The 14,857-nt window shown below is 42.1% G+C and overlaps 1 protein-coding gene across 1 annotated transcript in view; it reads left to right on the forward strand.

Annotated features, from left to right (window-relative positions):
- Positions 1-14,857, forward strand: part of LOC115139040 (IgGFc-binding protein-like) — a 116,834-nt gene that overhangs the window by 57,158 nt on the left and 44,819 nt on the right. The window contains 19 exon segments of the mRNA XM_065025316.1: positions 274-403; positions 2,068-2,312; positions 2,651-2,799; positions 3,067-3,195; positions 3,301-3,439; positions 3,734-3,875; positions 4,304-4,315; positions 4,317-4,501; positions 4,627-4,765; positions 4,964-5,077; positions 5,270-5,460; positions 5,843-5,972; positions 7,732-7,976; positions 8,315-8,463; positions 8,737-8,865; positions 13,052-13,190; positions 13,485-13,626; positions 14,057-14,256; positions 14,382-14,520. Coding sequence (XP_064881388.1) covers positions 274-403; positions 2,068-2,312; positions 2,651-2,799; positions 3,067-3,195; positions 3,301-3,439; positions 3,734-3,875; positions 4,304-4,315; positions 4,317-4,501; positions 4,627-4,765; positions 4,964-5,077; positions 5,270-5,460; positions 5,843-5,972; positions 7,732-7,976; positions 8,315-8,463; positions 8,737-8,865; positions 13,052-13,190; positions 13,485-13,626; positions 14,057-14,256; positions 14,382-14,520 — 2,848 coding nt within the window.

Here is a 14,857-nt window from a genome sequence, read left to right on the forward strand (position 1 = left end):
CCAATCGATATATGATACACAATATATACGATGTGATACACAATATGATACAATATTATACGATACAGTACTTTTACTGTCCAGAATGTCCACTCACATGGATATTGATAGTGCTCCTCTCAGCACATCACAAATATACTTAGAAAATTACCAGCAACACAAGGAACACACGCAAATGTTCACAGAATGCACAAATAAATGACCAAATATATATATATATATTGTCAAAACAACATGTTAACAATTCCTCTCTACCTGTCTCTGTCCTTTTAGCCAGGAGAGATCATCTTTGGGGACGGCTGCTCCAAGCTGTGTCGTTGTGCTGGAAACTACATCTTGGACTGTGTGGACAACTCCTGCTCTCCCACGGAGGAGTGTCGCAACGGAGCCTGCTATCCTAAAGGTACTGTTAGCTGAGTTATAATACATTGTTAGGCAAAGTTATCATAACTTGTATTAGCTCAGTTGTCACAACTTGAATTAGCTGAGTTTTTATTTGACCTTTATTTAACTTGGCAAGTCAGTTAAAACTTCTTCAGGATTGGTGGGTTGAGCTAACGTAGGCTAATGCGATTAGCATGAGGTTGTAAGTAACAAGAACATTTCCCAGGACATAGACATATCTGACATTGGCAGAAAGCTTAAATTCTTGTTAATCTAACTGCACTGTCCAATTGACAGAAGCTATTACAGTGAAAGAATACCATGCTATTGTTTGAGTAGAGTGCACAGTTTTGAACATGAAAAGTTTTTCATCAACAAATTAGGCACATTTGGGCAGTCTTGATACAACATTTTGAACAGAAATGCAATGATTCATTGGATCAGTCTGTAACTTTGCACATACACTGCTGCCACCTAGTGGCCAAAATCTAAAATGAAGCTGGGCTGGAATAATACATTATGGCCTTTCTCTTGCATTTCAAACACGATGGTACAAAAAAATACAAAAAAACGGTGGGTTTTTCTTTGTATTATATTTTACCTGATCTAATGTGTTATATCCTTCTACATTCCTTTCACATTTCCACAAACTTCAAAGTGTTTCCTTTCAAATGGTACCAAGAATATGCATATCCTTGTATCAGGTCCTGAGCTACAGGCAGTTAGATGTGGGTATGTCATTTTAGGCGAAAATTGAAAAAAGGGGTCCAACACTTAAGAGGTTTTTAAGAACAATTTCTTATTGGCAGTGATGGCGGGTTAACTGCCTTGTTCACGGACAGAACGACAGACTTTTACCTTGTCAGCTCGGGGATTCAATTGAGCAACCTTTCAGTTATTGGCCCAAAGATCTAACCACTAGGCTACCTGCCGCCCAAGTTATCATAACTTGTATTAGCTCAGTTATCATAGCTGGTATTAGCTAAGTTATGAGATCTTGTATTAGCTCAGTTATCATAACTTGTATTAGCTCAGTTATCATAACTTGTATTAGCTAAGTTATGAGATCTTGTATTAGCTCAGTTGTCATAACTTGTATTAGCTCAGTTATCATAACTTGTATTAGCTCAGTTATCATAACTTGTATTAGCTCAGTTATCATAACTTGTATTAGCTCAGTTATCATAACTTGTATTAGCAGTTATCATAACTTGTATTAGCTAAGTTATGAGATCTTGTATTAGCTCAGTTGTCATAACTTGTATTAGCTCAGTTATCATAACTTGTGTTAGCTCAGTTATCATCACTTGTTTTAGCTAAGTTATGAGATCTTGTATTAGCTCAGTTGTCATAACTTGTATTAGCTCAGTTATCATAACTTGTATAAAGATGAAAGTCTTATCAAATCTATTATATTGGTAAGGAGATCCATCGTGAAACCCACGGGAACATCCAACCTACAGTAAAGTGGATCGTTCCTAGAGTTTGATTCCTAGCTATGCAAACAGACAGCCTTATATACAGTATACATGTATTATGTTCAGCTTGGAAAACACTATTTACATTTTGTCAGGCATCATTTGGTGAAAATAATAACCCAACTATGTGAACACTGAGTCAGTATTATTTCCACCAGCCAATTACTAATCTCACTCCCAACTTTATAATCACTATTCCCCCCAGACACCTCTACCTGTATCGCGTCTGGTGACCCTCACTACACCACCTTCGACAAGAAGAAGTACAACTTCATGGGGAACTGCAGCTACTTGATGTCAGAGCCCTGTAACCACACGTCAGTGCCTCACTACGAGGTGCATGCTGACAACGAGAACCGCTTCAACAAACCAACCATCTCCTACCTGAAGGCTGTGCATGTGTACGTGCGTGGGGTGAAGATCTCCGTCTTGAAGGGAGGCACCGTGCAGGTGAGAGAGAGAGGGATTGATGGAGGGATAGGGTTGGGGTAGAGAGAAAAAGAGATGAGGAAGACGTTTGAAAATGTTTAAATACGTAACAATAGAATGAAATAGTGATAAAATGCAGAGCCCTGCATGTACACATTCAATATGAAGTAACATACACTGTCAAGAACAGTTTGTCATTGTATTCAATAAATATTTCTTGCCACCGAAGGGAAATTCCTGAGCAGCATTAAATGCATCAAATTCATAAAAAACACAGAACAGCTTATAAAGAGGAAGCTAAAAAACATAAGAAATGAAGTGCCCCTCACTAACACGTCTGTGTCCTCTTCTCCTCCTAGTTGGATGGTATCAATGTGAACATCCCACTGACCCCAGCTACAGGCGTGTCTGTTTTGAAGTCTGGTAAACACTACACTGTAGCCATGGACTTTGGTGTGACCGTACGATATGACGGAAACCACTATATGGACATCAAGGTCATCAAGGAGTGAGTCAAAACTGCTTCATACACACACTGAAGAGAGCACACACACACACACATACAGAGAGAGAGACCATAAATGGGGTCTATGCAGCTTGGTTTCTTTCTACGGTTTTGGTGACCCCGACATGATATACCATTAAAATAAGCACAACGTAAAATAAAAACCAAGTAGAAAGTTCTCACATTGTAATATTTTTATTTTATAATTTTGTCATTAATATTCTAGAAAAAATGCTTGACTCATCGGACTATTTGCTCCTCTGTATTTAGCTATAAGGACAAGCTGTGTGGACTGTGTGGAGACTACAACGGAAACTCCAACGATGACTTCAGGAAACCCGACGGTTCTCTGACCACCAACCCCAATGACTTTGGACACAGCTGGGTCACAGATCCCAAGTGAGTCATACCACCAGTTACACACACACACACACACACACACACACACACACACACACACACACACACACACACATGACTGATTCACCCTGTCTCTGACTCCAGTTGTAACAAGAAGCCCAACACCACCATCCCAGGCTGTACTGATGATGAACTGGACAGGTATGAGAGCTCTGGCTACTGCGGCATGCTACTGGACAAGAACGGACCGTTCGCTGTCTGTCACCCTAAGGTCAACCCCAATGTGAGTAACTACCGTAATGTGTGGTATATAGTGTCTTACCTAATGTGAGATGTTACTGTAATGTACGGTATATAGGGTCATATCATATTTTGTCTTCAAGATTCAACAAACGTTTGTTTAACGTGTGAAATCTCACAACCAAGAAAAACATTTTTAAATATATAGACATTTTTAGTGCAGAGATTTTTAAATACGCTTAATTCAATTCAAACAACTTTGTCACTTAAGTAACCAAACCTCCAAGCTTTGTGTGCAAGTCGAAGACACGCATATGTTTATGTGTGTCTATTTCAGAGTTTCTTCAAGGACTGTCTGTTTGACCTGTGCGAGCTGGATGGTGCTCAACCCATCCTGTGTGAGTCCATCGAGTCGTACGTCAACGACTGTCAGGACCGAGGAGTCACCATCGGAACCTGGAGGAACAGCACCTTCTGCCGTGAGTACAGATCAGTGTTGGGGTCAATTCCATTTCATTCCAGTCATTTCAGAAAGTAAACCAAATTCTCATTCCAAGTGTCCCTCACTGAAAAGCATTAAAGAGAATTGGAATTGGTATTTTAAAGTACTTCCTGAATTGACTGGAATTGAAATGAAATGGACCCCAACCCTGCTACAGATACATGTTATACATAATAATAACAAGGAAGAGACGGATATTGATGATGAAGATGGAAATTGCAGTGATTAATATAATAATAATTATTCATTCACTCACCAAAGACCCTGCTGTTATTAGCACATCAAAGACCAAACAATACACTCTAACAGTACTGTTCCGTATAATCAACAACGTCATTATTAAGAGACAGTCATGTTTTAAATAGACCTATCTCCTAATGTCTCCTCTTCCCTCCTTCTCTCCAGCTCTGACATGCCCCCAACAGTCAGTACGTGCCCTGTGCCGCCCCTTGCCAGCCCAGCTGTGCCTCCAGACCCTCCACAGGGTGTGATGCTCCCTGTTCAGAGGGCTGTGTGTGTGACCCTGGTTACGTCCTCAGCGCCGGGAAGTGTGTCAAAGAGAACTCCTGTGGCTGCAAAGGCACCAACGGACAGTACTACGAGGTGAGTGTGTTGTGTGTCGGCTGATGGACTTTGTGTGTGTGACGTGTATGTAACCAACCTGCAACCAACCAATGATGAACTATTGTCTCTCCCTCCATCTCTCCTCCTTCCCTCCCTCCCTCCAGCCTGGTGAGGAGTGGTACCTGGAGGACTGTAAGCTGAAATGTTATTGTAACGCTCCCTTCGTCACCTGCAATCCCTCTGATTGCCCTCCAATGCACGAGTGTAAGGTCCAGGGAGGAGAGCTGGACTGCTACCCTACAAGTAAGTTCCCTGAAATAAACAGTCCGTACAAACACCCACACACACTCAGAATGGTGTTTTGACATCTGACCTCTTGGATGGTAGGGGAGGTGACCAGGCTGTGACCATATGAGTTGACCAGACAGCACAAACAGATCTGAGACTTGGCTATAATGTCTTTCTCTCTTATGTCTCATGCTGTCTCCCTCTGTCCCTCAGCCCCAACTACAGTCAAACCAACTACTCCCATACCAACTACACCTAAACCAACTACTCCCATACCAACTACACCTAAACCAACTACTCCCAAACCTACTACCACAAAACCACCAGGTGAAATTAACAGACAATCATCTGTTCTCATTCTTACGATCAGAATCAGAAACCGCTTTCTGTATTTGCACAAATCAATTAATTGGTAACCCAATAATTCCTGATATTGACCCCTTGCCTCCCTTCCGCCTCACCCCCTTACCCTCTCTTCTTTGCCTCCCCCTATCTTCCTCTCCCTCTCTCCCCCAATAGTGAAGTGCCCTCCCAATGCTGAGTATATAGAGTGTGGCCCTGCCTGCATCCCCAGCTGTAAGGACCCCTCCACCAACTGCACTGGCTCCTGTATCAGCGCGTGTTTCTGTAAGCCAGGCTTTGTGTTCAAAGGCAGACGCTGTGTCCCCATAGAAACATGTGGCTGTCTGGAGGGAGGTGACTACTATGAGGTACGAGACCATCTGGGATTGTTAGTCTGTGGTTAAGAATGTACTGTGTGATTGAATATGACACAATATAATGTGATGTACATTATTGTGAGTGATATACCATACGGCATACCAATCGATATATGATACACGATATATGCGATGTGATACACAATATGATACAATATTATACGATACAGTTCTTTTACTGTCCAGAATGTCCACTTACATGGATATTGATAGTGCTCCTCTCAGCACATCACAAATATACTTTCAAAATGACCAGCAACACAAGGAACACACGCATACATTTACAGAATGCACAAATAAATGACAAAAAATATATATATATTGTCAAAACAACATGTTAACAATTCCTCTCTACCTGTCTCTGTCCTTTTAGCCAGGAGAGATCATCTTTGGGGACGGCTGCTCCAAGATGTGTCGTTGTGCTGGAAACTACATCTTGGACTGTGTGGACAACTCCTGCTCTCCCACGGAGGAGTGTCGCAACGGAGCCTGCTATCCTAAAGGTACTGTTAGCTGAGTTATAATACATTGTTAGGCAAAGTTATCATAACTTGTATTAGCTCAGTTGTCACAACTTGAATTAGCTGAGTTTTTATTTGACCTTTATTTAACTTGGCAAGTCAGTTAAAACTTCTTCAGGATTGGTGGGTTGAGCTAACGTAGGCTAATGCGATTAGCATGAGGTTGTAAGTAACAAGAACATTTCCCAGGACATAGACATATCTGACATTGGCAGAAAGCTTAAATTCTTGTTAATCTAACTGCACTGTCCAATTGACAGATGCTATTACAGTGAAAGAATACCATGCTATTGTTTGAGTAGAGTGCACAGTTTTGAACATGAAAAGTTTTTCATCAACAAATTAGGCACATTTGGGCAGTCTTGATACAACATTTTGAACAGAAATGCAATGATTCATTGGATCAGTCTGTAACTTTGCACATACACTGCTGCCACCTAGTGGCCAAAATCTAAAATGAAGCTGGGCTGGAATAATACATTATGGCCTTTCTCTTGCATTTCAAACACGATGGTACAAAAAATACAAAAACGGTGGGTTTTTCTTTGTATTATATTTTACCTGATCTAATGTGTTATATCCTTCTACATTCCTTTCACATTTCCACAAACTTCAAAGTGTTTCCTTTCAAATGGTACCAAGAATATGCATATCCTTGTATCAGGTCCTGAGCTACAGGCAGTTAGATGTGGGTATGTCATTTTAGGCGAAAATTGAAAAAAGGGGTCCAACACTTAAGAGGTTTTTAAGAACAATTTCTTATTGGCAGTGATGGCGGGTTAACTGCCTTGTTCACGGACAGAACGACAGACTTTTACCTTGTCAGCTCGGGGATTCAATTGAGCAACCTTTCAGTTATTGGCCCAAAGATCTAACCACTAGGCTACCTGCCGCCCAAGTTATCATAACTTGTATTAGCTCAGTTATCATAGCTGGTATTAGCTAAGTTATGAGATCTTGTATTAGCTCAGTTATCATAACTTGTATTAGCTCAGTTATCATAACTTGTATTAGCTAAGTTATGAGATCTTGTATTAGCTCAGTTGTCATAACTTGTATTAGCTCAGTTATCATAACTTGTATTAGCTCAGTTATCATAACTTGTATTAGCTCAGTTATCATAACTTGTATTAGCTCAGTTATCATAACTTGTATTAGCTAAGTTATGAGATCTTGTATTAGCTCAGTTGTCATAACTTGTATTAGCTCAGTTATCATAACTTGTATTAGCTCAGTTATCATAACTTGTATTAGCTAAGTTATGAGATCTTGTATTAGCTCAGTTGTCATAACTTGTATTAGCTCAGTTATCATAACTTGTGTTAGCTCAGTTATCATCACTTGTTTTAGCTAAGTTATGAGATCTTGTATTAGCTCAGTTGTCATAACTTGTATTAGCTCAGTTGTCATAACTTGTATTAGCTCAGTTATCATAACTTGTATAAAGATGAAAGTCTTATCAAATCTATTATATTGGTAAGGAGTTCCATCGTGAAACCCAGGGGAACATCCAACCTACAGTAAAGTGGATCGTTCCTAGAGTTTGATTCCTAGCTATGCAAACAGACAGCCTTATATACAGTATACATGTATTATGTTCAGCTTGGAAAACACTATTTACATTTTGTCAGGCATCATTTGGTGAAAATAATAACCCAACTATGTGAACACTGAGTCAGTATTATTTCCACCAGCCAATTACTAATCTCACTCCCAACTTTATAATCACTATTCCCCCCAGACACCTCTACCTGTATCGCGTCTGGTGACCCTCACTACACCACCTTCGACAAGAAGAAGTACAACTTCATGGGGAACTGCAGCTACCTGATGTCAGAGCCCTGTAACCACACGTCAGTGCCTCACTACGAGGTGCATGCTGACAACGAGAACCGCTTCAACAAACCAACCATCTCCTACCTGAAGGCTGTGCATGTGTACGTGCGTGGGGTGAAGATCTCCATCTTGAAGGGAGGCACCGTGCAGGTGAGAGAGAGAGGGATTGATGGAGGGATAGGGTTGGGGTAGAGAGAAAAAGAGATGAGGAAGACGTTTGAAAATGTTTAAATACGTAACAATAGAAAGAAATAGTGATAAAATGCAGAGCCCTGCATGTACACATGCAATATAAAGTAACATACACTGTCAAGAACAGTTTGTTATTGTATTCAATAAATATTTCTTGCCACCGAAGGGAAATTCCTGAGCAGCATTAAATGCATCAAATTCATACAAAACACAGAACAGCTTATAAAGAGGAAGCTAAAAAACATAAGAAATGAAGTGCCCCTCACTAACACGTCTGTGTCCTCTTCTCCTCCTAGTTGGATGGTATCAATGTGAACATCCCACTGACCCCAGCTACAGGTGTGTCTGTTTTGAAGTCTGGTAAACACTACACTGTAGCCATGGACTTTGGTGTGACTGTACGATATGACGGAAACCACTATATGGACATCAAGGTCATCAAGGAGTGAGTCAAAACTGCTTCATACACACACTGAAGAGAGCACACACACACATACAGAGAGAGAGAGACCATAAATGGGGTCTATGCAGCTTGGTTTCTCTCCTACAGTTTGTGACCCCGACATGATATACCATTAAAATAACCATATAAACACAACGTAAAATAAAAACCAAGTAGAAAATTCTCACATTGTAATATTTTTATTTTATAATTTTGTCATTAATATTCTTGAAAAAAATGCTTGACTCATCGGTCTATTTGCTCCTCTGTATTTAGCTATAAGGACAAGCTGTGTGGACTGTGTGGAGACTACAACGGAAACTCCAACGATGACTTCAGGAAACCAGACGGTTCTCTGACCACCAACCCCAATGACTTTGGACACAGCTGGGTCACATATCCCAAGTGAGTCATACCACCAGTTACACACACACACACACACACACACACACACACACACACACACACACACACACACACACACACACACACACACACACATTACACAAACACACACACACACACACAAAATCAAATCAAATGTATTTATATAGCCCTTCGTACATCAGCTGATATATCAAAGTGCTGTACAGAAACCCAGCCTAAAACCCCAAACAGCAAGCAATGCAGGTGTAGAAGCACGGTGGCTAGGAAAAACTCCCTAGAAAGGCCAAAACCTATGAAGAAACCTAGAGAGGAACCAGGCTATGTGGGGTGGCCAGTCCTCTTCTGGCTGTGCCGGGTGGAGATTATAACAGAACATGGCCAAGATGTTCAAATGTTCATAAATGTCCAGCATGGTCGTATAATAATAAGGCAGAACAGTTGAAACTGGAGCAGCAGCACGGTCAGGTGGACTGGGGACAGCAAGGAGTCATCATGTCAGGTAGTCCTGGGGCATGGTCCTAGGGCTCAGGTCCTCCGAGAGAGAAAAAGAAAGAGAGAATTACAGAGAGCATATGTGGGGTGGCCAGTCCTCTTCTGGCTGTGCCGGGTGGAGATTATAACAGAACATGGCCAAGATGTTCAAATGTTCATAAATGACCAGCATGGTCGAATAATAATAAGGCAGAACAGTTGAAACTGGAGCAGCAGCACGGCCAGGTGGACTGGGAACAGCAAGGAGTCATCATGTCAGGTAGTCCTGGGGCATGGTCCTAGGGCTCAGGTCCTCTGAGAGAGAGAGAGAAAGAGAGAAAGAGAGAATTAGAGAACGCACACTTAGATTCACACAGGACACCGAATAGGACAGGAGAGGTACTCCAGATATAACAAACTAACCCTAGCCCCCCGACACATAAACTACTGCAGCATAAATACTGGAGGCTGAGACAGGAGGGGTCAGGAGACTCTGTGGCCCCATCCGAGGACACCCCCGGACAGGGCCAAACAGGAAGGATATAACCCCACCCATTCTGCCAAAGCACAGCCCCCACACCACTAGAGGGATATCTTCAACCACCAACTTACCATCCTGAGACAAGGCCGAGTATAGCCCACAAAGATCTCCGCCATGGCACAACCCAAGGGGGGCGCCAGCCCAGACAGGATGACCACATCAGTGAATCAACCCACTCAGGTGACGCACCCCTTCCAGGGACGGCATGAGAGAGCCCCAGCAAGCCAGTGACTCAGCCCCTGTAATAGGGTTAGAGGCAGAGAATCCAAGTGGAAAGAGGGGAACCGGCCAGGCAGAGACAGCAAGGGCGGTTCGTTGCTCCAGAGCCTTTCCGTTCACCCTCCCACTCCTGGGCCAGACTACACTCAATCATATGACCCACTGAAGAGATGAGTCTTCAGTAAAGACTTAAAGGTTGAGACCGAGTTTGCGTCTCTGACATGGGTAGGCAGACCATTCCATAAAAATGGAGCTCTATAGGAGAAAGCCCTGCCTCCAGCTGTTTGCTTAGAAATTCTAGGGACAATTAGGAGGCCTGCGTCTTGTGACCGTAGCGTACATGTAGGTATGTACGGCAGGACCAAATCAGAGAGATAGGTAGGAGCAAGCCCATGTAATGCTTTGTAGGTTAGCAGTAAAACCTTGAAATCAGCCCTTGCTTTGACAGGAAGCCAGTGTAGAGGCTAGCACTGGAGTAATATGATCACATTTTTTGGTTCTAGTCAGGATTCTAGCAGCCGTATTTAGCACCAACTGAAGTTTATTTAGTGCTTTATCCGGGTAGCCGGAAAGTAGAGAATTGCAGTAGTCTAACCTAGAAGTGACAAAAGCATGGATTAATTTTTCTGCATCATTTTTGGACAGAAAGTTTCTGATTTTTGCAATGTTACGTAGATGGAAAAAAGCTGTCCTTGAAATGGTCTTGATATGTTCTTCAAAAGAGAGATCAGGGTCCAGAGTAACGCCAAGGTCCTTCACAGTTTTATTTGAGACGACTGTACAACCATTAAGATTAATTGTCAGATTCAACAGAAGATCTCTTTGTTTCTTGGGACCTAGAACAAGCATCTCTGTTTTGTCCGAGTTTAAAAGTAGAAAGTTTGCAGCCATCCACTTCCTTATGTCTGAAACACATGCTTCTAGCAAGGGCAATTTTGGGGCTTCGCCATGTTTCATTGAAATGTACAGCTGTGTGTCATCCGCATAGCAGTGAAAGTTAACATTGTGTTTTCGAATAACATCCCCAAGAGGTAAAATATATAGTGAAAACAGTAGTGGTCCTAAAACGGAACCTTGAGGAACACCGAAATTTACCATTGATTTGTCAGAGGACAAACCATTCACAGAGACAAACTGATATCTTTCCGACAGATAAGATCTAAACCAGGCCAGAACTTGTCCGTGTAGACCAATTTGGGTCTCCAATCTCTCCAAAAGAATGTGGTGATCGATGGTATCAAAAGCAGCACTAAGGTCTAGGAGCACGAGGACAGATGCAGAGCCTCGGTCCGATGCCATTAAAATGTCATTTACCACCTTCACAAGTGCTGTCTCAGTGCTATGATGGGGTCTAAAACCAGACTGAAGCATTTCGTATACATTGTTTGTCTTCAGGAAGGCAGTAAGTTGCTGCGCAACAGCCTTTTCTAAAATTTTTGAGAGGAATGGAAGATTCGATATAGGCCGATAGTTTTTTATATTTTCTGGGTCAAGGTTTGGCTTTTTCAAGAGAGGCTTTATTACTGCCACTTTTAGTGAGTTTGGTACACATCCGGTGGATAGAGAGCCGTTTATTATGTTCAACATAGGAGGGCCAAGCACAGGAAGCAGCTCTTTCAGTAGTTTAGTTGGAATATGGTCCAGTATGCAGCTTGAAGGTTTAGAGGCCATGATTATTTTCATCATTGTCTCAAGAGATATAGTACTAAAACACTTGAGTGTCTCCTTTGATCCTAAGTCCTGGGAGAGTTGTGCAGACTCAGGACAACTGAGCTTTGAAGGAATACGCAGATTTAAAGAGGAGTCCGTAATTTGCTTTCTAATAATCATAATCTTTTCCTCAAAGAAGTTCATGAATTTATCACTGCTAAAGTGAAAGTCATCCGCTCTTGGGGAATGATGCTTTTTAGTTAGCTTTGCGACAGTATCAAAAAGGAATTTCGGATTGTCCTTATTTTCCTCAATTAAGTTAGAAAAATAGGATGATCGAGCAGCAGTAAGGGCTCTACGGTACTGCACGGTACTGTCTTTCCAAGCTAGTCGGAAGACTTCCAGTTTGGTGTGGCGCCATTTCCGTTCCAATTTTCTGGAAGCTTGCTTCAGAGCTCGGGTATTTTCTGTGTACCAGGGAGCTAGTTTCTTATGAGAAATGTTTTTAGTTTTTAGGGGTGCAACTGCATCTAGGGTATTGCGCAAGGTTAAATTGAGTTCCTCAGTTAGGTGGTTAACTGATTTTTGTCCTCTGGCGTCCTTGGGTAGACAGAGGGAATCTGGAAGGACATCAAGGAATCTTTGTGTTGTCTGTGAATTTATAGCACGACTTTTGATGTTCCTTGGTTGGAGTCTGAGCAGATTATTTGTTGCAATTGCAAACGTAATAAAATAGTGGTCCGATAGTCCAGGATTATGAGGAAAAACATTAAGATCCACAACATTTATTCCATGGGACAAAACTAGGTCCAGCGTATGACTGTGACAGTGAGTGGGTCCAGAGACATGTTGGACAAAACCCACTGAGTCGATGATGGCCCCGAAAGCCTTTTGGAGTGGGTCTGTGGACTTTTCCATGTGAATATTAAAGTCACCAAAGATTAGAATATTATCTGCTATGACTACAAGGTCCGATAGGAATTCAGGGAACTCAGTGAGGAACGCTGTATATGGCCCAGGAGGCCTGTAAACAGTAGCTATAAAAAGTGATTGAGTAGGCTGCATAGATTTCATGACTAGAAGCTCAAAAGACGAAAACATCTTTTTTTTTGTAAATTGAAATTTGCTATCGTAAATGTTAGCAACACCTCCGCCTTTGCGGGATGCACGGGGAATATGGTCACTAGTGAGCCAGGAGGTGAGGCCTCATTTAACACAGTAAATTCATCAGGCTTAAGCCATGTTTCAGTCAGGCCAATCACATCAAGATTATGATCAGTGATTCGTTCATCGACGACTGATTCACCCTGTCTGTGACTCCAGTTGTAACAAGAAGCCCAACACCACCATCCCAGGCTGTACTGATGATGAACTGGACAGGTATGAGAGCTCTGGCTACTGCGGCATGCTACTGGACAAGAACGGACCGTTCGCTGTCTGTCACCCCAAGGTCAACCCCAATGTGAGTAACTACCGTAATGTGTGGTACATAGTGTCTTACCTAATGTGAGATATTACTGTAATGTACGGTATATAGGGTCATATCATATTTTGTCTTTAAGATTCAACAAACGTTTGTTTAACGTGTGAAATCTCACACCCAAGAAAAACATTTTTAAATATATAGACATTTTTAGTGCAGAGATTTTTAAATACGCTTAATTCAATTCAAACAACTTTGTCACTTAAGTAACCAAACCTCCAAGCTTTGTGTGCAAGTCGAAGACAGGCATATGTTTATGTGTGTCTATTTCAGAGTTTCTTCAAGGACTGTCTGTTTGACCTGTGCGAGCTGGATGGTGCTCAACCCATCCTGTGTGAGTCCATCGAGTCGTACGTCAACGACTGTCAGGACCGAGGAGTCACCATCGGAACCTGGAGGAACAGCACCTTCTGCCGTGAGTACAGATCAGTGTTGGGGTCAATTCCATTTCATTCCAGTCATTTCAGAAAGTAAACCAAATTCTCATTCCAAGTTTTCCCTCACTGAAAAGCATTAAAGAGAATTGGAATTGGTATTTTAAAGTACTTCCTGAATTGACTGGAATTGAAATGGAATGGACCCCAACCCTGGTACAGATACATGTTATACATAATAATAACAAGGAAGAGACGGATATTGATGATGAAGATGGAAATTGCAGTGATTAATATAATAATAATTATTCATTCACTCACCAAAGACCCTGCTGTTATTAGCACATCAAAGACCAAACAATACACTCTAACAGTACTGTTCCGTATAACCAACAACGGCATTATTAAGAGACAGTCATGTTTTAAAGTAGACCTATCTCCTAATGTCTCCTCTTCCCTCCTTCTCTCCAGCTCTGACATGCCCCCCCAACAGTCAGTACGTGCCCTGTGCCGCCCCTTGCCAGCCCAGCTGTGCCTCCAGACCCTCCACAGGGTGTGATGCTCCCTGTTCAGAGGGCTGTGTGTGTGACCCTGGTTACGTCCTCAGCGCCGGGAAGTGTGTCAAAGAGAACTCCTGTGGCTGCAAAGGCACCAACGGACAGTACTACGAGGTGAGTGTGTTGTGTGTCGGCTGATGGACTTTGTGTGTGTGACGTGTATGTAACCAACCTGCAACCAACCAATGATGAACTATTGTCTCTCCCTCCATCTCTCCTCCTTCCCTCCCTCCCTCCAGCCTGGTGAGGAGTGGTACCTGGAGGACTGTAAGCTGAAATGTTATTGTAACGCTCCCTTCGTCACCTGCAATCCCTCTGATTGCCCTCCAATGCACGAGTGTAAGGTCCAGGGAGGAGAGCTGGACTGCTACCCTACAAGTAAGTCCCCTGACATAAACAATATACTTGCTAAATAAATATGTTTATGATGTGCTTGTATATTTACTTTCTTTATCCTCTTGGTTTCTGGAGGAACATAGGGCCTGTACTAAAGTTATTATCTTGGTTTCTGGAGGAACATAGGGCCTGTACTAAAGTTATTATCTTGGTTTCTGGAGGAACATAGGGCCTGTACTAAAGTTATTATCTTGGTTTCTGGAGGAACATAGGGCCTGTACTAAAGTTATTATCTTGGTTTCTGGAGGAACATAGGGCATGTACTAAAGTTATTATCTTGGTTGCTGGAGGAACATAGGGCCTGTACTAAAGTTATTAT

Source organism: Oncorhynchus nerka, linkage group LG12, assembly GCF_034236695.1.
Source record: "Oncorhynchus nerka isolate Pitt River linkage group LG12, Oner_Uvic_2.0, whole genome shotgun sequence".
Lineage (NCBI taxonomy): Eukaryota > Metazoa > Chordata > Actinopteri > Salmoniformes > Salmonidae > Oncorhynchus > Oncorhynchus nerka.